The sequence below is a fragment of the Gadus macrocephalus genome, chromosome 2 (genome assembly GCF_031168955.1).
Source record: "Gadus macrocephalus chromosome 2, ASM3116895v1".
Taxonomy (NCBI): Eukaryota; Metazoa; Chordata; class Actinopteri; order Gadiformes; family Gadidae; genus Gadus; species Gadus macrocephalus.
This window is the reverse complement of record NC_082383.1, coordinates 11125778-11153473: the sequence shown is the minus strand read 5'-3', so window position 1 is coordinate 11153473 and position 27696 is coordinate 11125778. Positions and strand designations below refer to the sequence as shown.

At 42.9% G+C, this 27696-nt stretch overlaps 1 protein-coding gene and 2 long non-coding RNA genes across 7 annotated transcripts; 1 reads left to right on the top strand and 2 right to left on the bottom strand.

Annotated features, from left to right (window-relative positions):
- Positions 1–493: 493 nt before the first annotated feature.
- Positions 494–27471, bottom strand: rfx1a (regulatory factor X, 1a (influences HLA class II expression)). 5 transcript variants are annotated; one of them, XM_060040901.1, is made up of 19 exons: positions 27194–27470; positions 26462–26545; positions 25555–25915; positions 25076–25185; positions 24725–24820; positions 23854–23945; positions 23115–23616; positions 22255–22436; positions 21779–21898; positions 19885–20015; positions 18284–18402; positions 17753–17862; positions 17430–17581; positions 16691–16788; positions 16055–16204; positions 4489–4697; positions 3276–3429; positions 2939–2984; positions 494–2824 (listed from the first exon to the last, which is right to left on the bottom strand). In XM_060040901.1, exons 3-19 carry the CDS (start codon positions 25892–25894, stop codon positions 2661–2663), a joined length of 2775 nt encoding a protein of 924 aa, XP_059896884.1. In that variant the 5' UTR covers positions 25895–25915; positions 26462–26545; positions 27194–27470; the 3' UTR covers positions 494–2660. The 5 variants fall into 5 exon arrangements, with proteins under 5 accessions (XP_059896884.1, XP_059896902.1, XP_059896874.1 ...); XM_060040919.1 differs by lacking the exon at positions 26462–26545 and having other exon boundaries at positions 23854–23939; positions 27194–27471; XM_060040891.1 differs by lacking the exon at positions 26462–26545 and having other exon boundaries at positions 27194–27468.
- On the bottom strand, positions 8700–11771 carry LOC132449229 (uncharacterized). The gene is made up of 2 exons (XR_009523547.1): positions 11480–11771; positions 8700–11426 (listed from the first exon to the last, which is right to left on the bottom strand). It is a non-coding gene; the product is annotated as an uncharacterized LOC132449229 (long non-coding RNA).
- Positions 9884–11775, top strand: LOC132449218 (uncharacterized). The gene is made up of 2 exons (XR_009523539.1): positions 9884–10479; positions 11031–11775. It is a non-coding gene; the product is annotated as an uncharacterized LOC132449218 (long non-coding RNA).
- Positions 27472–27696: the final 225 nt, after the last annotated feature.

Genomic DNA, 27696 nt, shown 5'->3' with positions numbered 1-27696 from the left:
CGTTCTGTCCAATCACAGAGACGGGGTCGCCCAAAACAAAAATGGATTCCGCCAAGTAAAGTAAACACTTGCGCCCCTGTCGGTTATGTTTTTCACTCATGTTTCATTAGCTTTTTCATTCGCATTGAGCATTGTGTTTGGCACAATTGAACCTAATGGCAGCAAACTACCTCTATATTTTCAACACAGAATGCTGTTTTTTCCACACACACTGTGAATTTATTTTTTAAAGTTTGAAACAAATGACATACAGGATATTGTGTTACAAATTACATTTTCCTTCGGAATAGAAGCATAAGTCACTTGGGAGGGTGAAAAAAAAGTGAATACAATTTTTTAAATCATTTAATTCATTAATTTATTTAAAAACATCTCAATAGCACTCTACCAACTCCAAAGGCACAAGCATACTTAGAGCTTAGACCAAATTCATAAAACACTTCCACTAATTGTCTTTCTTCTTCCTCTATTTTTTATCAGTATTTTCTTGTACAAGTAAAATTGTAGCACTATAAAAAAAAAAAGTGTCAGGATTTCTTATGGAGTTGAGAATGGCCAGCGATATGTATTAAGCTGTGTTAACGGTAGATCCTGTAACAACGGTAACACACACACACACACACACACACACACACACACACACACACACACACACACACACACACACACACACACACACACACACACACACACAATACTTTTCTATTGAAATCCATAACAAATGACAAAAGGCATGGAAGGTGTGATGCAGGGTAAAGAGAAAACAAGTCAAGAGAGGAATTGTGAAGAAAGAGCTGTCCAACAGGTCTTTCTCTTCTCAGAAGCATCTGACACGGATACAGCAGCTCAGTATTACTTGCCACCTGGCGGACGCCACTAATTAAATACATCAATCTCAAGACAAGCAAGAAAGGCCTGTGATAACAATAACCAAAAAACCTTGACATGTTCTGTGACTTCCAGACATATATATTTTCTAATTAAGCTGTGCAAAGAATTGCTTGTGTGTGAGGAAAATAATAATAATAGGACGAATGTACAGCAAGGATGCTTACAATATGTGACGACACACCACTGTACACATCACAAGTAAAGGCTCTATGAATGTCACAGGAGAGAACCTCATATAGTGTATATATATATATATATATATATATATATATATATATATATATATATATATATATATATATATATATATATATACATATACATATATATATATATATATATATACACATATACATATACATATACATATACACACACACACACTCCAATTCTAACTCAGTCCAGCAAAGTCCTCCATGGAAAGCAGAACAGAATAAAAATGTGGGATTAACATACAAGACGAAAATCGTACAATTTGGCACAGTTAGAATGACAGAGTAAAGTAAATAAAGTAAGGCTTAAAACAATGATATGCCACAGGATAAATAGGCCACAGAGGAACCAGGGAAATGGTCAGAAATCAAGCACTCAGACCTCCGAAGTTCCTCTCATTGCACACACACACAACAGATGTTAAATAAAATGAAGAACGATGGAACGTGGTTTTTGTTGTTGTTTTTTGCAGGAACTACTGGGACCACTTTAAATCACAGGGCGTGAACCAGGTTTGCGATAATTACACAACGACAACAAGTAACAATGACATGCAATGGAAAAAACAAACAAAACATTTCTTAAAGTGGCGACTATAATAAATCTCTTGACATGTTTATATATCAATGGAAAACATCCACGTGAGGAAGAAAGTAACAAAAAGGATCAACACTTGGCATGACGCAACATCCCACAACTGCACTTGCACATTTACAATATCCAACACACACACACACACACACACACACACACACACACACACACACACACACACACACACACACACACACACACACACACACACACACACACACACACACACACACACACACACACACACTTCAGCTCGATGCGACAGCAAAGCAGTGGATCACACAAGCGTACAGAGAGCACACAGGAGGAATTTGTAAAACATTCACACAATCAAAATCCCTTCTTTTTTTTAAGAATCGTCCGTCATGTAGAGATACACATTAGCTTAAAAGTGACTGCTAAAGGGGCTGGCAATAACCACTAACTGTCTAGCAGCAGGTTGTCTTTTCTAATGCATCACCTCTCTTCACCAAAAAACAAAAACCTCAAGACTACAACACACGGAAGCAACGTTTCGGAAAGAAAACGACGTGACGCATCATTACGGCAAGACCTTGGACTCCAGGTTTAATTCCAGTTTAAATAAAGTTCTTTCCAAGTTGACCCTGGCCAAGGTCAACAAATTATTTGCATCTTGCTTTGCTTCCAATTACCCAAAAGGCAATCAGGTGTTATCAACATCTTATCACAGCGACTTATAGTCCCATTCTGTTGCAGCAATGCCGGTCTGACTACCAGTTTGATTGTGCTGGGTAAAAACTCTGCTCTCCCACCCTGTTGGATAGAAAGGGGGATATGATGCGCCTGAAGAAAAATCGGACCCGGCAAGGTGGAATGTTGGATTCAACGACGGCGGCTGCGGTGGTTGGGGCACGGACATACCCTTCTCTCCCTCCTAACGTTCCATCCGGTACAGGACAATGCGCCGCCATGCAAGTGGCCGCCTGGTTAACCAAGCGTCCTCAGTTGTCCGCAGAGTCGGGCGGGAAGAGAACCCGCTGGTCCGTTCTGGCCAGCTTGGCCGGGGGTTCAAGAGATTCCTCCCCCAGCCCGGCGCCGTCTGACTGGAGGGAAAGCTCCTGGCCCTCGTCATCGCTCTCTTCCTCTTCCTCCTCCTCTTCCTCCTCTGTGACAGACATAGAGCTGAAGGTTAGGCGATGCTGATACGCTTGCGGCCCATACCGAGAGTAGGAGATGCTCGTCAGGGTGTTCGGTGTGTAAAGAAAATAGGATTTCTTACCTTTGTCTGGGTCCAGTGGATTTAACATCCTGCCCAAACTGGCAAACTGTGAGGATGAAGATAAATAAAACACATCATCTTCAGCAATCTGGCCTTTTGTGAGAGTGGATGTGTGCGGGATTTAGTGTGTAATTTGTATGTATGTATGTATGTAAGCATGAATGCATGTATGCATGTATGCATGTATGCATGGATGCATGTATGCGTATATGTGTGTGTGTATGTGTGTGTGTGTGTGTGTGTGTGTGTGTGTGTGTGTGTGTGTGTGTGTGTGTGTGTGTGTGTGTGTGTGTGTGTGTGTGTGTGTGTGTGTGTGTGTGTGTGTGTGGACCCGCACTTCTCCCATGACCGCGATGGGGGTCTCCCCTTTAGCCTGGGCTACCCTGTGCTCTATCAGGTAGTACATGTATTCGTCGTACAGCAGCCGGATCAGATGGAAGGAACCAAAGCTTGCCGCACTGCGCAGGGTCAGGTCCCTGATCACCATGGAGCTGAAAGCACAGACGGGTTTGGGAGAGCACATGAAAAAGGAGTCACCAATTGTGAACAAGGCTTCGTCATCCATTGGGTGTTTTTCTATGCATTTCTGAATCAACATCCATTGCAATGCCATTTTCGCTAAAGCAACATTTCCTTAGATGTTGTACATTGAAATGCATAATGTGCCGGTCCTTTACATAATTCTGTGATCGCGTTATTGTATTTATCCATAAGCCTAGATTACACTTAGGTTTCAGAAAGCCACGGTAGGTAAGTCTATGGGTCTTTACGTCGATGCTTGTGTATTCGGTTCTGTGTCTATGCTCTGAGCATAGTTCTGAGGAAAAATAAAAAAATTCAGTGACTGATCACGTTATCTAAAAACCATGCTGGTCTGATGCCAGCGATGCCATTTAGAAGACACCAGGCCGCAGCCCTAATGCAAAACTGATATTAACGATAGTCTGACAGAGGAGATAGTATGTCTGTGTTTATGTATTTTGTTTGACAATACATATAAAAAAATTATGCTTTTCTATTGAAATTTAAACAAAATTTGAAAAGGGCATGGAACGTTGGATGCAGGGTGAAGAGGAACTGTAAAAGTGCAGAGGAACTTCTAGAGAGGAACTGAGCAGGAAGAGCTGTCTGGCAGGTCTTTATCTTCTCAGAAACAACTGCCAACAGTCAGTGAGATGCATGCAGCAACAATGCTCAATACCCAACTACAAATGAAATCCAACAATTTAAACACAAATGCTGACCAGACACACATACACCCAGTAGGGCTGAACAAAATTCACTGAAATTACTATTTGTTGTGGTCTACACCAAACGAAACATCATTTAATCCATCTGAAGATAAATATGAAGGTCAGGGATACTCTGCAGTATTTAATTCATTTCGGTGTCCTGAATTTACATTCACACATTTTACCCTTATAACAAAATTGCAGCCCCTGGGATTTTTGATATTGCACTTGGCCATCTTGTGATATTGTTAGCATTTTGATGAATTGTTCAACCCTAACACCCACTCCTTCAAACTGATTCCCTGGTCTTAGGCTCACCTGTAGAAGGACCACTTGAGCAGGAAGAGCTTGGCAGCCTTGGGGAAAGCAGCGCTGTGCTGGTAGGGCTTCAGCACCTGGGACACCACCCCGTCCAGCCAGGCGGCCCACTGCTCCAGGGAGTTCTGCTGCTGCAGCGTGAGCTTGAAGTCCTGCTCCAGCCGCTGCACCACGCGGTCCTCACAGCGGCACACCCAGGACGCCTGCTCCTGCAGGAGTAGGGAGCAGAGGCTAATGAGGAGGAGGGGGGGTGGATTGACACCCCTGGGGGTACTATAGAGTAGTAGTCTTCAACCTACGGGTCTGCATTTTTGGTTATTTAATTGACCTTGTTCAATACAATTGATATTGCAGTGTTGCTTCAACATATGCCTGCTATTTATCACAAAATCACCCAGTTTACAGAATAGGGGGTAAGAAAAGGGCGTAAGAAGAACAAATAATAACTAGATGCAACTATGCATCCGGCAGGGAAAGGTTTTTGTTATATACTCATATGCGCACCAACACTTGCACAGATGCGCGCACACAACCAAGCCTTCTTACGCAGACTTGCGATGGAAATGGAGCATTAGCACTTATTGACCAAATTATTCAAATTGACCAAAGTGATGTCATTTTTAGCTACAGAGTTTTTCAGGAACACATATGTTCAGGAGGTTATACCAAGTATCTGAATTTTCATTAATCAGGGTGCACATGCAGAGTGATTAACTGAAACTGGTCAAAGCGGGAAAAAGCTTTTTGGAGACCTCCGTATTCCTGGTCTACATACGGCAATTGAATTTGACATTTCTCCAAAGGTTTGGAACGGTTGATTTTAGAGTTTAGGGTTATGATAAGACCTTTATTTTAGCGTTCAACGAATGACGAATGACTGAAAAGACGTGCAAACATTGAATATTTTTTTACCATTCAGCGAACAAAAGGCAACAGGCTGATTATCATTCAATGACATGCAAATGCAGACCGAAGGTTCATCCACACGCAAATGGCACGCGTTATGGCAGCTACTATTGGTAAATTGAAAATAATAAGAACAAACAGCTTTTTCTGAAACTGACAATTGTGTTCATTTACAGAAGCACCTTAGTGAAATAAACGAAATGCACGGGCTTGTGTGGGGGATGGGGAATGGGAGTGGGCAAGATTGCGGATTGTACATGGCTACATGAGGTGAGAGTTTAAATGTTTTTTTATTTATTTATTTTAACCAGAAAAATAGGAAATTGAGAGTAAAAATGTCCTTTTCAAGTGTCCTGGCCAAGACAGGCAGCAGTAGCCTACAGTCACACATAGCCTACACACAAAACATGATAAAAATAAAAATAAACAGTCAGCAGTAGGGAGGGGGGATATAGACATTTCGAGAGGCTCAAGGAGACGGGTAATATACAATTTGAGCAACAAAGTGTGTACACATTTCGGGAAGCTCAAGGAGGAGGGTAATATTACAAAACTAATGTGTAATCTTGTGGTGGACTCCAGAGATATAACTCTCCATACTGTGTTGTTGACAAGTTTTAGTTCTGTGCTATAGGGACGCTGTCTCTTTAAGAGAACCTGGACTTCTTTGATGATATGCCGTTCGGCGCAATGTTTGAATTTGACTGTTTTTATATGATAAATGAACCACATGCCATTGCGTGGTCGACGTGAGAAATAGTCGCCTCACTTCTTTTATCACAATTTCTACAGTCTAGAGACAGAACGTCTAACCTGGGAGTGTGATGCCGGCGGGGCTTTAAAACAGTCGGAAGGGGGGATATCAATATCGCAAGACATTGCGGGAGGCTCAAAGAGGCGAGTAATATTTAATATACATAATGTTTAGCAAAAAAAGTGTAGTTTATAGACATAATGTCTTAGCTGGGAGCAGGGGCGATTCTAGGTTCTGACTTTTGGGGGGGCTCAACTAGGGATTGGAATCGAGAACCGGTTCTTGTTCAGAACCGGTGCCGAGTCAACCGATTCCTTGGAATCATTAGCAAGCCTGCTTAACGATTCCACTTATCGGTTCCGGTCGCGGCAAATGCGTCAGACGTCACACACACGCTGCTTTGTTTTGGTTCAGAATGCAGCAAACATGGCGCCGCCGAGGAAGAAGCGCATTGTGCGTTCACACCAAACGCGACGGGGGCGACAAGATTCCATACAAAGTGAACATAGAGACGCGTATCGGGCGAATTTTTCGCGAGAGAAAAACTGCGTCAAGTTTTGATTTGTCGCGCCACACTTTCGCCGTGCACAGGCGAGCGCGTTCACGAGGATTTGTGCCGCGATAAATTCGCTCGAGTTGAAATATTTCAACTTTGACGAGAATTTTGCGTGATGACAGCCAATCAGCATTCAACAGCGTGACAACTGAGTGACATGTGTAACGTATCAGCCAATCAGCGTTCAACCGTCAAACTCAGTGCAGTGCAGTCCGGGCTGAACTGCAGCATGGAGGAGAAAGTGATTGTTGCCGTTTGCGACTCCCGGAGCTCTATATATAATAGTATATAATATAATATAATTGTATATATATTATCACGGCCAACAATTCTGTGCGCCTCCGGATGGCCGTAGCGTAGTGAGCTCTCATAGGGATTGGGCTTCTCGTGGTTTGTTTACCGGCGTTGCTATGATTTCCAGTCTTGTGTGTTCCAACGGTTTATTAGGTAGGCCCATCTAATAAATCTCTGTCTAATCAATACTTCATTTTGTTTATGTCAGTTGAATTTTGTTACAAGTTGAATGCAAATGAGCACTGTTAGTATTCCAAAAGGCATAAGCTCTTACTTGACTGTTTTCAGTCTGTGTTTTTAGTTTTATGGCACATAATGATGGCATTTGGGCTTAAAAAGCCAAACACATATATCTTTTTGTCGAGACCAATTGATTTGAAAATATACAATTTCCTAATACTAGACGCACTTTTGATCAGATATTGAAGAGATTTAATACAAACAAACACATTTGTACTAATTGTAACACCCAATGAGAATCGTTAAGAGAATCGATAAGGAATCGGATCGATAAACAGAATCGGAATCGTGAAATTCTTTTCAATTCCCATCCCTAGGCTCTACCCCAGGAAGCCACAGGGGTCTTTGAAGTATATAAAGTCCTGTCCAAGATTTTTTTATTCCACAACCTTTATTTTCTTAGTTACTATGCTGTTGTATGTCTAAGCCAATAGCTGGCAGTGTCTGCTAAATAATGCAGTTCTGAACCACTAAAGTGAAAAAAGGAAAAAAGACTGTTTGGATGAAGGAATAATCAATGGATGTGAACTGTAATAACAAATTTGACGTATATTCAATTTCCTTTGTGTAAGTTTCACTCAAAAATGACCATATTTCCCCCTTTTTTTATTTACACAGTTACTGAAACACATTGGTACAACATGGACTAGATTAATAATATATACATACCTACCACTATTTCGGGGGCACTAAACTATGTTGTCTCATTTTCAGGGAACCATACATTTTTCTAAAACTTCAGATGCAAAAAAAATCTTGTTCTGATGCAAAAAAAAAGGGTGCTAATTTTCAGTAAAAAAAAAAATGGTGGCATTATTTTATCAGCTGAGGGCGTGTTCTAGACCAGTGGTTCTCAATTATTTTCTGTTATTCCCCCCCTAGGAGACAGACATTTTTTCACGCCCTCCCTGAATTGAAATAGCCTACTATTGAGAACCTGCTGATATTTATTTATTTAGATTAATAAAGTTAGCGGAGATAACATCTGCAACAATTTCCAAGTTCAGTTTATTAACTAAATTTGTAACATTTAAACAAGACTGCTAAGTCTGTGTGGATCTCAAATCAGAGAAACAAGAGCAAATTATTCACTTGGGTTTGCATTTAATCACAAATATCTTTAAACAGTAAACATTGGTCCCTTGTCAGCTTCATCAGCTTATTCCCTTTCAAAAAAATAATGTATGTTCATCTTTCAAGCATGAATAAAGACACCAAGTCCCTCTGTCATGACTTTGTAAGATCAACATTCTTGTAAAACTTCTGACCCTTGGTATCATGTTTATTTAAAATAAAATAAGTAACTTATTAAAATAAATAAGTAAATAAGACACTAGGGTGCACTCACACTAGGCCATCTGCCCGTGGCCGTTGGCCGTTTTTACACCTAACCGTGCTCAACTGGCCCCATTGTTCTCTGGCCTGCAAGTCCCGTCTGACACCTTTAATCAGCTGAGGGCGTTTTCCTGAGTCTCATAGTATTAGAACATGTTGTACTTGTTGATTAGCTCACGTTGTTATGGCAATGAATATGCCCTCAGCTGATAAAATAATGCCAACGTTTTATTTTAACTGAAAATTAGCACCCATGTCAACTTCTACTGCTCCTTGCACCTTATCATGCTTATCATGCTACGCAGCATTACAAGCCTCTGCCGACTGAGACATGAAGCAATTCAAGAAGAGGCATGGATAGAATCGCCTTGTGGTCAATTGTCATTTAATAGACATCTGACAGATTATGTCAAGGTTTTACAATTATTATTATTATTATTACCTGGTCATGTTATAACACAGCTGGAAATCTTGGATTTTCTGATAAAGACTAGCTAGCCTTTTTGACAGACAAAACAGCAGAAACTATGTTAAGTGCGTTCGTTCTGCATTTTTGGTTTTGTCAAACAGGAGACGCCCACCCACCAATAAGAGGTTAGAGATTCCTGCAGGAAGGTTGCGCTCGAAGCCCATTTGAGCCTGTTCATGAGTGTACGCTGTACTGCATCCATTCTCTCATTGTTTGTGTAAAAAAAAAAGGACGAAACGATAGGGTGGGCTAAGGCAAGTCCTGCCGTCGTCTTGCAACTTCTACGTCAGCGCGAACTGCGTGTGTGTGCAGTGTGTTTGCGGTGTGTGTGTGTGCGTGCTTGCGGTGTGGGTGCGTGCGTGCGTGCTGTGTGTGTGAGCTGTGGGCTGCTTGGCACAAGCGCACTTGACCAAGTATGGAGGAGCAACTTGTCCGAAAGGGCTGCTAATATAGTGGTAAAATAAATTATGCATTATGATAATAAGTAGCACTAAACATACTAGTATTTAGTACAGGACAAAGAAATCAGCTCTGGCATTTTGGCCAAGACCGGCCAAAATCTTTTTCAAAGTCTTTTTTCTGTACTTGAAGTAAATAATCATTACTATTTACAGCCATTCCCAAGTTTCATAACCATTAATCCTGACCCCAGTTACAAAAAATTAGCCTAGAAAAAAAATATATGTTTGGCCACCAGAGGGATCAGTGACCTGATCAATGATCAACAATGACAGGCGCGTCGCAAGCAATGGGAAACATTCGGGGCTGTAGCCCAGAAGTCAGAGTCCTTTTAAAACGGGGGTTCGGTGGTTTTTCCCCCGAGAAAATTCCCCCAAGAAAATCGGGCTTATGAACATTCAATTGTAAGGTAGTTTGAGAGGTAAAGGAAAGACCAATCGTGATGACTGACTCACGTGAGGGCCGGCCCACTGAGCAGGGGCGGATGGTGTATAGGGGCGATTTGGGCGACGCACTACCAACTGGGAGAAAGAGGATTTTTTTTCTAACAAATTCTATCACAGCAAAAGTGGTTTTCAGTGTTCTAGACATATTATCTGTCATTGTCCAATCAGAATCGTCATATTCAAGCCGCGTTTCAAATGGTCCCGCCTCTCTGGGCGAATTCATTGAGGTGGAAAATCGCCCAAGGATTCTCCCATTGACTGTCATGTTAAAACTTTTTTTTTCGGAAAATGAGCCTTCAATGCATTTCCAATAGGGATTTGGGACTCGCCCTAACGTGCTTGCGTCATTGTGGCAAAGAGCGCAAAGGGCTTTCTTCGATCAAGTCACTTGCTAATTTCAACATGGCTCAACAAAATCAACAAAATTAATAAAAAAGCGGTCGCACGTCGACATTCTGTACCAGAAGCTCCAGAAGAAGGACATTGATGCATGGGCCCTCGAGAGCTTTACAAGCAGTGTGCAGACCATTAGGTAAGATAACATTTATATTATTTGATCCTTCTCAAAGCAAAGCTTTGTTATGAGAACATATGCATGAAAGGAGACTGTATTTGTGTTATTTTTTTATAATATATGTTATTTTTTTATAATATATTGCCAGTGGTGTAATCTAGCATGCTTTACTCTGTGCTCCCTGGACATCCTGGTTAGGCGAGGCACAATGGATAGTTTAAAAAACAGTGTTTAACACTAACATTATGCATCCCTGCCCATTTTAAGTGGGTATACTCATCATGCCTTCAGTGTGTCTTGAACAACCACACATAAAAGGTTGCCCATATTGTATTGATAGTTTATCGTATTTGTCTAAATGCATTCTTGACTGTAGATAGATTTATGAGTGAAGTTACCAACACAATAGATAAAAAAAACAGTGTTTAACACTAACATTATGCATTCCTTCCCATTTTAAGTTGGTATGCTGACATATTTTTACTGGATAAAGTGTGAACATTTGCATCACATAGACTACAGTACTATACACAGCCTAACAAACACATTATTGGTTTGTTTGCATTCAGAGACTCTGACCAGCTGCAAGAGCCATCAGGAAACGACAGACCAAGGACGGCTTTGACAGAAGAGGCGAAGCAGAGGCTGTCTGAAGAGGTCTGCGACATCATCCTGGCTCACACCAAAGCGAGGTTCTCTTTCACTGGCCACCTTGTGAGTGCTACCTTAGCACAAGGAAATATGTTTGAAAGGTACTGCCAATCATTTCCTGCTGATGCTCTGAATGCCACTGTGAAGGCATATCCCACGCTGAACAAGGCAAAGCTCAAGACGGAACTGTCTCTGATCTATGAGAATCCTGAATCAAGTGTGCAGCTTCAGTGTGCATATTGTATGTAGTTCTCTGCAAACCTATGGTGGCATCATGCCTTCAGTGTGCATATTGTATATAGTTCTCTGCAAACCTATGGTGGCATCATGCCTTCAGTGTGCATATTGTATATAGTTCTCTGCAAACCTATGGTGGCATCATGCCTTCAGTGTGTCTTGAACAACCACACATGAAAGGTTGCACATATTAGATTGATATTTTATCGTATTTGTCTAAATGCATACTTGACTGTAGATAGATTTATGAGGGAAGTTACCAACACAATAGATTGACTGTAACACACTCACTCTCACTCTCACTCAAACAAATATAGAGACAGAGAGAGAATGTTAACTTGTGTATAATTCCCAATTATTATTTATGTATTTGCACATTTAATCTTGCGGAATTCTACAAGGCAAATAAATTAAGTTTAAACTTAGTTTATAATAAGTTTATAAAATAAGAGCAGGATTACTATTGCAACAACACATCATCAGTAGGGTAAAACGAACCTGTCTCACGACAAGGAAACACATTTCCTTGTTTTTGTAAGGAAATGTGCTATTTTGTCTTTATTATTTTGTCAGAATGCACCAGAATGCTTCATTTGTGTGGGAAAATCACACAAAAAAATCTCCGGGGGAGGATGCCCCCAGACCCCCCTTCAGGGGTTTGGTTTACAAATGTTCAGCCCCCCCTAAAATAAAATTCACCAGCCGCCACTGCTACTGAGTAGGTATATTTTTACGTTAAGGATACAGTCGTAAAAGAAGAAGAAGAAGTTCGAAGCGCGAAGTGAACGTCCAAATGCCATGGCACCACTGAAAGATAAGTAGGCTACAACCTGAAATTCAAGCTGTCAGTTGTCAAATTTGCTGAACAAAATGTTAATCTTCAATAATTGTTCATAGTCAACTTATATATTAGTCCATTTAGGTCTCATCAGCATAACCATACAGCATCGCAATATCGGCGGGAAAACGCGGCACACGCAAAGTACATCCAGTCAGAGTCAACCTTTTGGAACCCAATACGGGGATGGCAATTTATACCCTTTATGGGGATCCGCAATTTAAATACAAGGATAGATCGTAATAATATAATCAGCACAAATCTATATATATATATATATATATATATATATATAGTGATATATATCAAATTGTGTGAGTGTTTAAATATGGTCGCTAGTGTTTACATGTGGTCGATAGTGTTTAAATATGGTCGATAGTGTTTAAATGTGGTCGATAGTGTTTAAATGTGGGCGATAGGGTTTAAATGTGGTCGATAGTGTTTAAATGTGGGCGATAGGGTTTAAATGTGGTCGATAGTGTTTGAATGTGGTCGATAGCGTGTAAATATGGTTGATAGTGTTTAAATATGGTCGATAGTGTTTGAATGTGGTCAATAGTGTTTAAATGTGGTCGATAGTGTTTAAATATGGTTGATAGTGTTTAAATTTGGTCTATAGTGTTTAAATGTGGGCGATAGTGTTTAAATGTGGTCGATAGTGTTTGAATGTGGTCGATAATGTTTAAATATGGTTGATAGGGTTTAAATGTGGTCGATAGGGTTTAAATGTGGTCGATAGGGTTTGAATGTGGTCAATCGTGTTTAAATATGGTCGATAGTGTTTAAATGTGGTCGATAGGGTTTAAATATGGTCGATAGTTTAAATGTGGTCGATAGGGTTTAAATGTGGTCGATAGGGTTTAAATGTGGTCGATAGGGTTTAAATGTGGTCGAGAGGGGTTTCCATGTTTAAATGTGGTTGATAGGGTTTACATGTTTAAATGTGGTCGATAGTGTTTAAATATGGTCGCTAGTGTTTACATGTGGTCGATAGTGTTTAAATGTGGTCGATAGTGTGTAAATGTGGGCGAGAGTGTTTAAATGTGGTCGATAGTGTTTAAATGTGGTCGATAGTGTTTAAATGTGCACGGTCGATAGGGTTTACATGTTTAAATGTGGTCGATAGTGTTTAATTGTGGTCGATAGTGTTTAATTGTGGTCGATAGGGTTTACATGTTTAAATGTGGTCGATAGTGTTTATATATGGTCGATAGGGTTTACATGTGGTCGATAGGGTTTACATGTGGTCCATAGTGTTTAAATGTGGTCCATAGTGTTTAAATGTGGGCGATAGTGTTTAAATGTGGTCGATAGGGTTTACGTGTGGTCCATAGTGTTTAAATGTGGGTGATAGTGTTTAAATGTGGGCGATAGTGTTTACATGTGGTTGATAGGGTTTACATGTGGTCCATAGTGTTTAAATATGGTCGATAGTGTTTAAATGTGGTCGGTAGTGTTTACATGTGGTCGATATTGTTTAAATGTGATCGACAGTGTTTAAATATGGTCGATAGTGTTTAAATATGGTCGATAGTGTTTAAATATGTTCTTTTCCCTCACTCTCCACCTCATCCCTAACTCTCCACCTCAAGCTGGTGTGTAGTGAGCGTTCTGGCACCGATTGGCTGCCGTGCATCACCCAAGTGGGTGCTACATATTGGTGGTGGTTAGTGAGGTCCCCCCTTCACTTTAGGCGTCTTTGAGTGTTATTAATTATTATTATTCTTCATGTTTAACCTCTGTTTTCCTTTTATTCCTAGTCTGTTTTACATAGTTTTGAATGATGACTATATGCTCTGTAAGGTGACCTTGGGTGTCTTGAAAGGCGCCTCTAAATTAAATGTATTATTATTATTATTATTATCCATGGAATCAGCCGTTCAAAGGCAGTCTGCATGTATGACCCCTGGATGGCAGGGGATGTGGACAAGGAATACACCGCATTTCCTTTTATTCCTAGTCTGTTTTACATAGTTTTGAATGATGACTATATGCTCTGTAAGGTGACCTTGGGTGTCTTGAAAGGCGCCTCTAAATTAAATGTATTATTATTATTATTACCGCAGGAGGGAACACAAGAGCCCCAGCTCGCCGCATACTATTAACCTGGGTGCTTAAAGCGTGGAACAAGCTGGATACGAAGTGTGTGTGTGCGTGTGCGTGTGTGTGGGGGTCCGAGAGGGGCTTCCTGTGTTTGTGCGCTGCTCTCGCTCATTATTCCCCCTCTCGATGACATGACCTCCAGCAGGAAGAGCACACACCCCACTGACCACACGCAGAGCTGTGTGTGTGTGTGTGTGTGTGTGTGTGTGTGTGTGTGTGTGTGTGTGTGTGTGTGTGTGTGTGTGTGTGTGTGTGTGTGTGTGTGTGTGTGTGTGTGTGTGTGTGTGTGTGTGGTATTTATCTGTTGAAGTTTCCACTTTCCAAAGCTTTCTACACATTACTAACCGAGCCTGGTGCCGCGCATCGTACGATTATATAAAAGTTTTTGTTATACATAAAAAACAAAACAAGGGGCAGTCAGATAAACTAATTGTAAGAAGAAATATATATATAGTTGTGTCGTCAGCCAAAAAAAAGCACGTTGGCCAACCAGGAAAGTGCCCGGTATGCTCGATTTAATTGCATTCTTTCACATCAGTTTATTGAGATTAGGTCTCAGAATGATACGGCTATTATTGTTGGACTCAATAGGGATCCATTTGAATATAATGGCGGACCCAACAACAACAACCCGCTGTTCGACAAATATCTATTCATAAAGCAAGTGAAACAGGAAGTACCGTAACAGTTTAAGCCTTTCATTGTGTTTCTAGGATAAATATTGACATTGTAAGGCTCCACTACTGTTGTACTCAATTATATCGAAAAGATGTTTTAATAAATATCCGTTGAATGTTTGAACAAAGTTTATAAAGATAAACATGTACAGTGTAACTTTAAAAAATTTAAAATTATATAAAGTATAAAATATAAAAAAATGCATTTCTTTTTTTAAATTGGAATAGAAAAATGATGGTTAGTCCTAAAGTAGTTATGTCCCAAAGTTTGTAGAGAATAACACAGAAAGAAAGCATAATAAGACCTAAGAAAAACAGTAATTGAGCGCTCGCTGACTATGAGATATGACTTATAATTCTTAACACTTATAGGAGGCAACTTGACTCTTGTAATGGACATTTGAATGAATGTGTAATGATTTGTAAAAATGCGTACATATTTATGAACCCTGCGGTTTTCTGGATAAAAGCACTGTAATGTTTACATTTCTCAACTGATTTCAAGTGGTTGTTTTTGGTTGTTTGTAACGTGGAAAGCAAAGCTATGTCTCCAGTTACTTCTCGATAATAGATTATACTGTAGCGTCTAGCAGCTATAATCACTTCTAGACGCTCAAGACAGGACTGTGTATCAACGTTAGGCTGATATGAAGTGAATTACTTTTGTGGGGGAAACTAAATCATTGTACTGTTGGGTCATGTTAGAGCTAGCTTATTTTCCTTGGTTAATACTTGGGGATAATTCCCTTTATAATATAATTGAATTAATTTAACATAAATATTGTTATTTACTGTTAATAATTATGAAATATGAAGTAACACAATAATTATCAATAATTATTATTATAATTATTATTATTATAATAATAATAATTACTATTATTATGGGTTAGGCTTTTAGAAATAGATTAAAGGTATTTATATTTGTGTGAAGCGTTAAACTTGGAATCATACATGATTAGATTTGTACAAATCATCATTCAAATGTGAATTTACAAGGCACAAGTAAACTTTTCACTAGACACAAGTTGACTCTTGTGACTATTATTAATAATTATGATACCAATCTCTCTCCATAGTGGCGTACCTGTACGTTAGCAAAGTCCACGCGGTTGAGGTCGGAGAGCATCTGGTTGATCTGAGCGGTGTTCTGCAGCACAGCGCGGGCTGCCTGGGCCAGGTGGTTCAGGCTGGTGTAGCGACGCAGCGTCTGGGCAAAGGCACTGGCGGACGTCACCTGGCCACAGGAAGGAACTTGAGGTAAGACCCCAGCCACCCACCTGGGGCAGGCGTGGATATAGTGGTCGGACCTCATTGCTGACCTTTCTCCGTGCCAACACTGTGCTTCTGAGTTGGACTTTTTAGGGAAAAACTGATATTTATTTTGTTTGTGTTGCAAAACAGATTTTTCCACACGATATCAACTACACCTACCATCTTCTACTTGAATGTGTGAAGTGTGATATTGGCTGCTATTATTTGGTCAGTCGGCAAACCTGTCGTGCTATGTGTGAAAGCCTGAATGTGATCCGTTGAATATTAATTCAAAAATAAAAATGACACTCCCACATTTTGCACTAAGGGACTTTTTACTCGCATATGCTAGACAAATGGTTACACTGTAGAGGCTAAAGATATACAAGTACATCTGCACCCGCAAACACAGGCAAACCCAAGCACACACATGTTAACACACACACGTACACACACATGGGGAGGGTACCTTGATGCGGACCATTTCTTCTGGGATGTTCATCATGGCGTTGGTCAGCCAGCTCTCCAGACTCTTGGCGAAGTTACGGATGGCTTGTGTTAAGGCACCTAGAGAAAATAATATAACTGGTTCCCCTGCAGTCATCGCCAGATCGTGCTTCGAACATCAGTGGTAGATATACCTGGCTTCAGTATTTTCTAAATCACCAACTAGTCTGTGTTCTCCGGTTGAAATCTAACCTTTGTTGCCTTTTGCCGATAGTTTTGTGGATCAACACCTCCAGCCTGCCAGCCTCACTCCCTCCAGCCTGAAGCTCCCCACGCTCCAACTGGCCCCCTGCCTCACCCCTGGTCTTCTCCAAGGCCCAATCCAATTTCTACCCCTTACCCCTTCCCCTTACCCCTCCCCCTTGTTTTGAAGGGGTAAGGGGAAGGGGTAAGGGGTAGATCCCCTGGATGTGAGGGATTGATGTGAGGCCTTGATGTAACCCCTGGAGGTGAAACCTGGATATGAGGTCTGGATGTGAAGCATGGCTTTGAGGCCTGGATGTGATGCCTTGATGTGAATCATGGTACTTAAGCCTGGTTTTGAGGCTTGGATGTGAGGTCTGGATTGGAGGAATGGATGTGAGGCCAGGGAGTGAGGCCTGGCAGTGAGGCCTGGATGTAAGGCCTGGATGTAAGGCCTGGATTGGAGGAATGGAAGTGAGTCGTGGATGTGAGGCCTGTGGGCGCTGACACGGTCTTACTGGGTATGGGCCTGAGGACGTCAGGGATGAGGATCTCCACCAGCGCCTGGTACAGGCTGTTGTCACAGTCTCGGCTCCACCGCAGCACCGGCTCGTACTTACAGAGGACCACCAGACAGGACTTGGGCAGACGCTTCTCAGACTCGTCGTGGCTGGGCAAGAGAGAGACAGAGATGGAAAGGTTACAACGCAAGTGACCTGGAGAAGTTTGGACCCAGGTGTGTGTGTGTGTGTGTGTGTGTGTGTGTGTGTGTGTGTGTGTGTGTGTGTGTGTGTGTGTGTGTGTGTGTGTGTGTGTGTGTGTGTGTGTGTGTGTGTCTTACACGGCCAGTGCAGCAGAGTCGGCAGGCTGATTCTGGCTGAACCTCCAGAAGGTCTTCCAAAGTGTCTCAACCAACGTGAACTGCAGGTTGACGATCACATCCAGGATTGCCTGGATCAAGAACACGGATCAGCTGACACTTAATTAATAACTAGTCATTCATATAGGACAAACATATTGTTATGAAATTATGGAATCATTATGAAAACACCCTGCCATCTTTTCATTCCTGCAGCTATAGTTCCCTTGTTAGACGGCACTCAAGGTAACATCACTCGAAACTGACGGATTGGGGACATTTACTTTGTCTGAATATTCTCTCCCTGCTCTTTGTCTGTCGCGAGACCACAAGTTCCGGCTGTCTACCAGCGTTCGCGGCCATTTGGGCCTGAGGTAGTCCCCTTCACCCACCACAAGGTCCAAGGTAGGATGGACGGTTCATTTACATTACATTTACATTTAGGGCATTTAGCAGACGTTTTTTTATCCAAAGCAACTTGCAATTCACAATGGATGTTGAGCCCTGGTTTACCTCACAGTGTTCTCTGTAGAGCAGCTGGAAGCTCTTGATGTGCTCCAGCTCTACGCCCTCGGGCAGAGCCTTCCCTTGCAGGTCGATGTCCGGAAACTCTGGCAGGGCTCTGGATGCGTCTGGAGACAAGAGAGGAAAGCCCTTTAAAACCAGAAGCAAGCACAACAGCAGCACCAGTTGCGATTTTCTAACTTGAAAACAGCAGTGATTCCAAGGACGCATTCATGAACCACGAAAGCCAGGCATGCTCAGACTGCGTGGTATGTGGTGATGTTCTGACTAATGATTCCATCGCAAACATCATCTTAAAACCGAACACGCAGTGCTGAAAGACAAACTTTAATAGTCGGGGACATCATCATTGTTCGCTCGGACAACAGTTCCGCGAATATTTCTCAGTGACAGCTGAAGCGAACAACTGGATGAGAAACCTGTTCAGCATCGAAAACCTTGGAAATGCCAGAGGCCTTCACTGTTGGTAAGCAGGAGACATTAACAGAATTTTCATGCTACGAAACATTGAAGTCTGCTTTCAGATGCGGTCTTTGCGACAGCAACGAAGTGAATACCCTGTGCTTTCTCTTTTATGTGACCACATATCCATGCGAGAAAGCCTTCTCGTCACTTTCCATCACAAAAACGAAAACAGAAGCAGGATGGATGCTGAGCCGCACCTGAGACTGAAGCTGACCATGATTGATCCAGACATCGCAGGACTGTGTTTGTAGAGGCAGGCGCACCCTTCTCATTAGGCTTATGGAAGTTCAGTTATCAACGTGCTGGCCAACTTTTAACATTATTTGTATTTAGCCTAACAGTGTGTTTTTGAAAAAGCTGAAAAAACTTGTTAATCATGTCACTTGCTCTCTCTGTGTGTGTGTGTGTGTGTGTGTGTGTGTGTGTGTGTGTGTGTGTGTGTGTGTGTGTGTGTGTCTGTGTCTGTGTGTGTGTGTGTGTGTGTGTGTGTGTGTGTTTTGTTATTTTATAACATCTGTCATAATGGTAGTACTTTGGGAGACAAATATGAGGTTGTACGCGGTATAAAAAGTTTGAGAACCACTGGTGTAGCGAATGGCTGTTTGTGGAGAAGGGGGATCATGTTAAGTGGATGAGTTTTGGAGACATACATTTATTTTTGTTGATCCTGTTCAATAACTAAAATAAGCTATCGCTCTCTCATAAAAAGTTGTGTCCGAAAGGAAACTGTTGCAATACAACAATACAATACAATACTGTTCGCTAGTATCGTTAACTACTATAGACGTTAGGAACTTTCTGCACTATACCATGGGACCTAATTAAGTGCAGTTATTAATAACACCTGCATAAGAGATATTCTCAATTCCATTCTTTAATTTTTACTCAAACTGAAAATCTACAATACAAAACAATAAAGGAAAAAATAATAATATTGTGGGGAGAATATACTATATAAACTCTAATTAAAGAATGATGCTCATAGGATTCATACATCTGTAGTATTATGAAATAAACTGTCTCATAATCGTGAGACCGTTAAACGGTGGTTAGTCCTACCATCAAAATCGATCTTGTTGCATCCCTAGTGTGGACTAGGTGTCATCAGCCATGTGAGAACTCACCGAGGAACTGTTGGTACTGCTGAACCTGGGCGCTGATGTCAGACAGCCCCGCCCCGTGTGGCTGCTGCTGTTGTCCCGCCCCTGATCCTGTGCCATTGGTCATTCCCTCTATCTTCTGCACCGGTTTCAACCTATGTCAGGATGCCAGAGTGGTTATCAAGTTACACTTTTCTTTGAGGCGAAGGTCATCATGGATGCATTTAGGGAGCAGAATACTCTAGTGCAGTGAACCCCAATTAGCGGCCCGCGGGCCAGATCCGGCCCGCGAGAGCCAAATGCACGCGCGGAGCCAGCGCATTCACATGTTATCTCCAAAAAAAAAAAATATATATATATATATATATATTTTTTTTTATTTGCGCGGCCTGCTATATTTTCCCCTCAGCCCACACCATCCACTTGACCGTTGACGTTACTGCGTGCATACGTAATGACGTGCTTTGTGCGTTTTCAACTTCACTAGCGTCACACGCCAGAGAGTAGCCGCCGCATGCTGTCACTTTCCCGCTATCCATCTGTCATCCCAGGGTATTACAACTTTGTCAAAAATCAACGGATTGAAAATTGATGAAAGAAACATGTCATTTGCCAAGAAAAGGAAGGTCAACCAGGAGAACCGCCAGTTTAAAACTGAATGGACCGATAAGTATTGCTTTTCTTTACCGGACCATGCCAACGCAAAGCCGACATGCTTAATATGCAAGCAGACCGTGGCTGTCATTACATCTGACAACCTGACACTTTAACTGTTTGCATGCTGCCAGCTTTAATGGAAGTTTCCCAGAAACATCTGAGCAACGCAAACAAAAGATTGCAAGCATGTTGACATCATACAAGCGGTCAGTTTTAACCATACGCAAAACGGCATCGGCACAAGAGAGCACAACAGCTGCTTCATTGCATGTTTCCTGACGGCGAGTGGACTGCAGAGGCCAAAAGGCTTGTGCCATCCACAGATTAGGCAGCTTAGTTAATACTCAGGGTATTACGTTTGTGACAATGTAAGTGCCTGTTACTTTGTTTCCTTTATTTATATGGGTAGATCAAGCAGAGCTGTGGTTGTGGTAAAGAGGGAAGTCATGCACGGGGTGTATGCTCAGATACTCAGGCAAAATAAACAAACTCTACACGACTGCGCCTGCGCCTGGGTATCTGAGTGTATGTTTTGTGTATGACTTTTTTCTGTGTTGTGATTGCAGCTCTGTTTGATTTATTTACATATGCTTGCTATATAACTGTATATGTTGTTTAACCTGTAGTTATTTATTTATTTATTATGCTTCATAGAACTAAAGGTGTTTTTATTTTACTGTTGTTTTATAGAAACTGAAAGACATTACCGAGTATTTAAATAAACAAGGCTGAACATAATATAGTCTGAAGCAAGCTACGTCTCCTCGTCCTCCTCATTCCTTGCATTCTCATCGATGCACCATTCCTGGATGCTATTTAAACCTAATTGATCTAGCCCTCCTGCATTATCGCTAAAACAGTAATTATAATTAAAGCTAAATTTGCACATAAAAATGGCGAATTAGAAAAATGAAACGACATTTCGGCCCTTGGCATGGCATGTTTGACCAAATTAGGCCCTCTGGAAAAACTAATTGGGGAACCCTGCTCTAGTGGTTAGGACTCTGAGCAGTTCGGGTTGGAAGCCCAATGTCCTCAGTCTACCTGTAGGCATCCTTGAGAAAGATTCCAAACCCACATTTGGTCATTAACTATGTAGCTTTGGATACAAGCGCCTGATAGTGGTAGCACTAAATGGCCATAGCAAATAGTTGTAGTCTGTAGTATGGAATTAATCGCCAGCTCCCACCATTTCCTGTGTGTGAGAGAGCCTATAGGACAGCGTGTAATGAACCACCATATTGGCATGCAGTTTGGGTACCTCTGCTTCTGGGAGAAAGGCTGCTGCCTCATGGCCAGGTGCTGTTGGTCCTCCATCAGCCGAATGAGAGAGGAGCTAGCCTTGATCCTCAGGCCGTAATAGTGGTACTTCGAGTTACCCCTGACGTGGGGAGAAGAAACACAAGGATCTTATGTGCAGAATTGCGTGTATGCACTGCTGTGCTCATCTGCAAGAGTCTCCAGTTTTCAATGGCAAACTTTTTTTCATCTGTATATGTATATATACACAGTATACTGTTTGTGTATTCTTTTGTATGCATCAATATATTCGATCTATAAACAGGTCTGTTCAAGAATAACTAATTTGCATCCGCCATGAGCCAGGGACTTAAGTCTGCCCTCTTAAAGCAAGGATAAAACCATTTCACACTGGGCTGGAAACCTCACTACAATAAAAGGTATTGCTGGAGTAATACTGCGATTTGTATGTGATTCTCATGTACATGTCTCTCTTACCGTGTGCCAAGGCGGCGCGTGCGCAGCCCCATGAAGACAGAGCGGATTAGCTTGCCGAAGGAGGCGGCGTTGACGGGCTCCAGCTTCTGCTCCTGGCAGTGCAGCAGGTAGTGGCAGTAGAGCGTGGAGCGGGGCAGACTAACGCCTTCAGCTGTCTCGTAGTTGTCCAGCAACCACTGTACCTGGCACACAGGCAGAGGCAGGCAGCCAGGCTGCAGCAGTTAGCAAAGGGAGGCAAGGGCGGCGGATTGGAAGAAGATTACACTAAATATATAAAGTCAAGATACATAAGCGGGAAGCCTGCGCACTGAGTTGGCAGGCAAACATTGGAACAAATAGGAGGTTTAAATAAATTCAGACGGGATCAAAACAAAGTAATGCGTTTACAAATTTTGTTTATCCTGGGTTGCATTTTTTCAAAACAAAAACATGATGCATGATAACTGTAAGAGATAATTGTTGTTTGCATGCTGTGGCATACAATGTTGGTATGCAATGAGATTGATAGGGCAATAATCAAATCACGTGTTATGAAATTTGGAATGAGTCCCATGCAATTGATAGGAAGCATGATGAGGTCATGGTTGTGTTGACCATAAGAAGCGAATCAAAGTTAAAAGATTACAGTTAACATAACAACTTTTGGCATTACCACAAGTGCGCACAAAGTGTGCTAATGTCATCCAGATCAACTTTTCCGCTTATATCCACACTTCGGAAGCACCTACTGTGCTTCCTGCTGGACTTCAACACAACGATGACATCATCAGCCTGCACCACCAGAACTTCACAGGGTGGGAGGGGGGGAACCAACAAACAAGATGAGGGAATGGGCTCCCATGCTTGGCACCTCTGCATACCTTCTTGTCTGCCGATGGCAAGTTACTCTCCTCCCCCTCGGTAATACTCACGGTGGCCGGGGAGGCTCGGGCTGCGAGCGAGTAGCTCTGCCCGTTTCCACCTGACCCTCCTCCTCCTCCTCCTCCTCCTCCTCCACCTCCACCTCCACCTCCACCTCCACCTCCAGCCCCTCCCACACTGCCACCACTGCTGTTGCTGCTCCCGCTCAGCATGTAGCCCCCCTGGATCACGTAGCTCCCAGTGGCCGCGCCGCCGTTGGTGCCGGCCCCGTCTGCCCCACCGTTGGCCCCGGACGCCACCGCAACGGACCCCGCCACGGCCTCCACGGCCCCCGCCGCCACGCTGGCTGGCTGGGCCACGAACATGGACACGCCCCCCGCGGAACCGGCCGTGACCGACACGGTGAGGGGGGTGCCGGGGGTGGAGGCCTGGGTGGTGCTGGCCTCGTAGTACTGGGACGCCGTCGTCTGGGTGTAGAGGGGCGCGTCGGCATAGGAGAAGCTACCGGAACGGCGTGCCAGTAGGCGAGAGAAAGGAGGAGGCGGAGGGTGGAGGCAGTAAGGGAGTGGCCCTGCCAGGAGGGCAGGGCCCCCCCCCCCCCTCCAAAACATGCGTAACAGGCTGGCCACCAGATTTGGAAGACTGACCTACTGTACGTGTGTGTGTGTGTGTGTGTGTGTGTGTGTGTGTGTGTGTGTGTGTGTGTGTGTGTGTGTGTGTGTGTGTGTGGATTCTTACATAGTACTGGTGGTGTAGTTTGTGTCTCCTCCTTCCACATACTGAACCTGGTTGGTGTACACGTGTTGCACCTGGGTCAGTTGCTGCTGCACCTGACGAACACACACACACACACACACACACGTACAGCATTACTACACTAGGAAAGTGAACCTCCAAGGTTCAGTTGCATCCTCGTCCCCACCTTAGTAAAATAGCAAAACTGACTTCCTCACTTCCTCCTCCCTCCTCCCTCCCTCTCTTTGTCTCACCCTTGTTCCCTTCTCTCTCTACCACATACTCCCTTGTTCTTGCTGTCTCCCTTTTATCCTATCCCTTTGTATCCCTCCCTCCCTTCACCTTGCTCCCCTAACCTACTCTGAGCAGCATGGCCTCGTCCAGCAGCAACACACGCCTAAGAAGCCGGCCTCTGGTCCTCGAAGCCTCCCACTATCTCTACCTCCAGGCCTGGCTCAGAGAACAGGTCAAGGGCATAGAGACCAGGCAAGGCAGGCTACAGTTGACCCGCTTTTCTGCTCCGGAAGAGCTGGAAGCCAGTACTGGTAAAGTTTAACCCACACAAGGGATTATTTGTTATGGTTTGTTTGGTTAAGTTCTGAAAGCTGCAACTCCTATGCTATGAGTACTGGGGCCTGCATTGATCTGCTTTGCCTGCGCATTGGGCGGAGAAGACAGAATATGAAAGTAAGAGCACTCCCTTGTATTTTGACTAACACATGTGTATTAGCCGTGTGCAGCAGCACAATTAATGAGGGGACTTTCTCTGAAAACCTAGAATTGATCACCAATGGACCTTAGATATAGATTGAGGCAAACAGTAGTTTGGTGTTTGAAAGGTGGTAGGTGTGTTTTTGCCTTCATTTGGGTTTACCTCTTGGCTGATATGGACAGGCTGTAGACTTGTGACCGTGAGCTGGGTGCCCGGTTCAGCCTTTGCTATCTGAGAGGTAGCCTGCACAACGGACCGCTGGAGGATCAACACAGACAAAACACTTTACACAACACCGCCCCCTGCCACGTTCATGCCCGGCCGCTATGCAGGCACGTTACATCGGAGCCCCTTGGGCAGGCTGTTTGTGTGTGTGTGTGTGTGTGTGTGTGTGTGTGTGTGTGTGTGTGTGTGTGTGTGTGTGTGTGTGTGTGTGTGTGTGTGTGTGTGTGTGTGTGTGTGTGTGTGTGTGTGTGTGTGTGTGTGTGTGTGTGTGTGTGCGTGTGCTTTCACCTGCTGAGCAGTCTGCACCTGTTGGACCACCTGTGTGGGAACGCCTGTTTGGACCACAACTGGAGGGGGGCTGGAGTCTGAAACGCTGTCGCTGGAGTGGAGGGATCCCTCTGGCCAAGAAAGAGGAAATGGAGGATTTCAGTTCTGTAAATGAACTACTGGGCACTTGTCTCCTGGACCGGCCAATTTACGTAGCGACCCGTGGACGTAGTTTCAATATGAATTTATCAGAGACACACTTCCCTAAAGCATCTGGCTAACTTCACTGCTAGAAGGAAATGTGTCGACTTTAGCAAAATATTTTGTAGTTTCATTAAGTTTGTAAATTAAACAATGCACAAGGTCTCTCACATTTTGTCATGCACAAACTTTTGTATGGGGAATTGAAGCGTTTATGCTAGAGTAGATCCTGAGACAAAAGGGGGTAATTGAATGGGTTATTATTGACCTATACATTAACCTGTCCAATCTGGCCTTACCTGTGACGGTGACCACAATGTACTGTGGCGTGCTTTGAGTGTGGCCCGTCTGTGTGGGGGAGCCCTGGATTTCTGCGGTCACATACTGGGTCTGGGCCACAACCGCCGTTTGGGGGGCCTGGACTGCCGGCTTCTGCCCATCGATGGTGGGGCTCTGGGCCTCGCCGGACGCCCCTGTAACCCCTGGCGTGCTGGCAGTGGGGGACGTCTGGATCTCAGCCAGGTACTGAGTGGTGGTGGTGGTGGAGGTGGCCACCTCCACCGACGACATGGAAACACCAGGGCCCCCTTGGGGTAGACTCGCCGGCTGTGTCTCTCCCACATAGCCTGAGGTGGCCATGGCTCCACCTGGGAATCCCCACTGGTAAGGCAAATGCAACCATGTAAAACAATATTAATAATAATGTTTATTAAACACTTAGAAATTCCCATTTTTGTATCACACCTGTCTAAAACACCTTTTTTCTAGCCTAAAAGTGAATTCATGAAAAAAAACCATTTTGAGGAGAGGTACCTGGAAAGCTAATAATTTCCTGTGCTAACAATATTATTATTGTATGAAATGTTAATCGTTTTTATATTATTACCACTACTATCATCATAGATACTACCAATAAAAGACATTAAAGTGAAAGTTTAATTCCTTTTATCATTCTGACTAATATTAATGGATAATACTTGAGGCAGTGCAGTGTCGCATTACCTGTAATATGATCACAATATGCACAGTTAATATATTAAATGGCTTTCCTGACAGCATTCCCAGTCCTTTAATGAATGGGCTAGTTCGTGTTTTACAGTTGCAGTTGTAGTTGTACTTAGGAGTTTGAATAAAGTCTACTCTACAGACTTATAAATATAAAAAAAGATGACTCCAAACTGCTTTGAGGAATGGAATTGTACGCACCTACAAAGTAAAAACGCCCTTCCCTGCCACGCCCCTTCCCTATTCAACTTCTGACAATTTACGTTGTGGAGTCGTGGCTTTCAGCTTTGAACGGATTTCCAAATAAGCGTAGCATCAAATCAACACCCGAAGAACAAAAGGTGCAACATAACATGTATCCCATTCCGTTCTGGTTTTAATAATGGCAACAAAGTTGGCCGCATGTAGAAGATAGCTGGAGATCAGCCAATTGCAAATTCAACCAAACTAATCAAAGCATTTTATAGCGGAATACCATCTAAATGTGGCAGTTAATCGGTTATTGGAGACAAGAAACATGGGCTTTCCCCGCTGATCATGAATATCAGCACATGTCGCCCCATCCTAACAGCAGCAATGAAAGTACAGCCAACATAATGGCTATCCTAAGCATTGATAATAATAAATCTGGTCTCTATAACAACCGCCATTTTGTACCCTTTGCATTTGACATCGCCATAACAACGGCCTGCCTGAGCATGCATTCGAGGAAGCGTCGGCATGGCAAGCACATTACAATGTACACCGAATGCATAGCGAGCACAAATCCACACGGTCAACGCTTAGGCATGGGTAATTATTATAATCAAGCTGCTAGCTAACCGGCTAACTTTAGCTTACATTACAATCATGTTATGGCTACTGAATGACGGCGTAATGTTAATTTAAAGACCGCCTGGAATTCATATATTTAAAATATCCTTAGAGCTTCACCTCTTTTTCCGAATGAACTTTCCAGCGGTAAATTGTTTTTAATTTTAAGGATTCGTTTGTTGTTGTTGATTCGCGTTGCTGGGGTTCTTGTCGCCAGGGCTACCGCGGCTATGGCGCTTCGTCCTCACCAGGGCAACTGTTGCTACCCACTCGCTTTCTTCCCTCCCCCTTCATTGTTCTGATTGGCCAAGCGCTCCGAATTTCTGTTAAAGAGAAACGACAGCTCGTATCGATACAATGCATTTCTATACGGTGTCGAAAACCGTATATTAAACGTTATAGCTATGGCAGAATCTATGAAAGGGAAATTCATTGAGTCTTTGTTGGGCGTGTCAGAATTCTGCATTACGTGAATTCCTACAATGCGACTCAGTGTTGTGTTGTATTCATCAATAATAACCAGGACCTGACAATCATTATTCAGGACCAGTACTCGGTTGTAGGTTCTATGTTATTAATCTCTTCTGCATTATTAAAGCCATAGCACTCAATGGTACATTAGG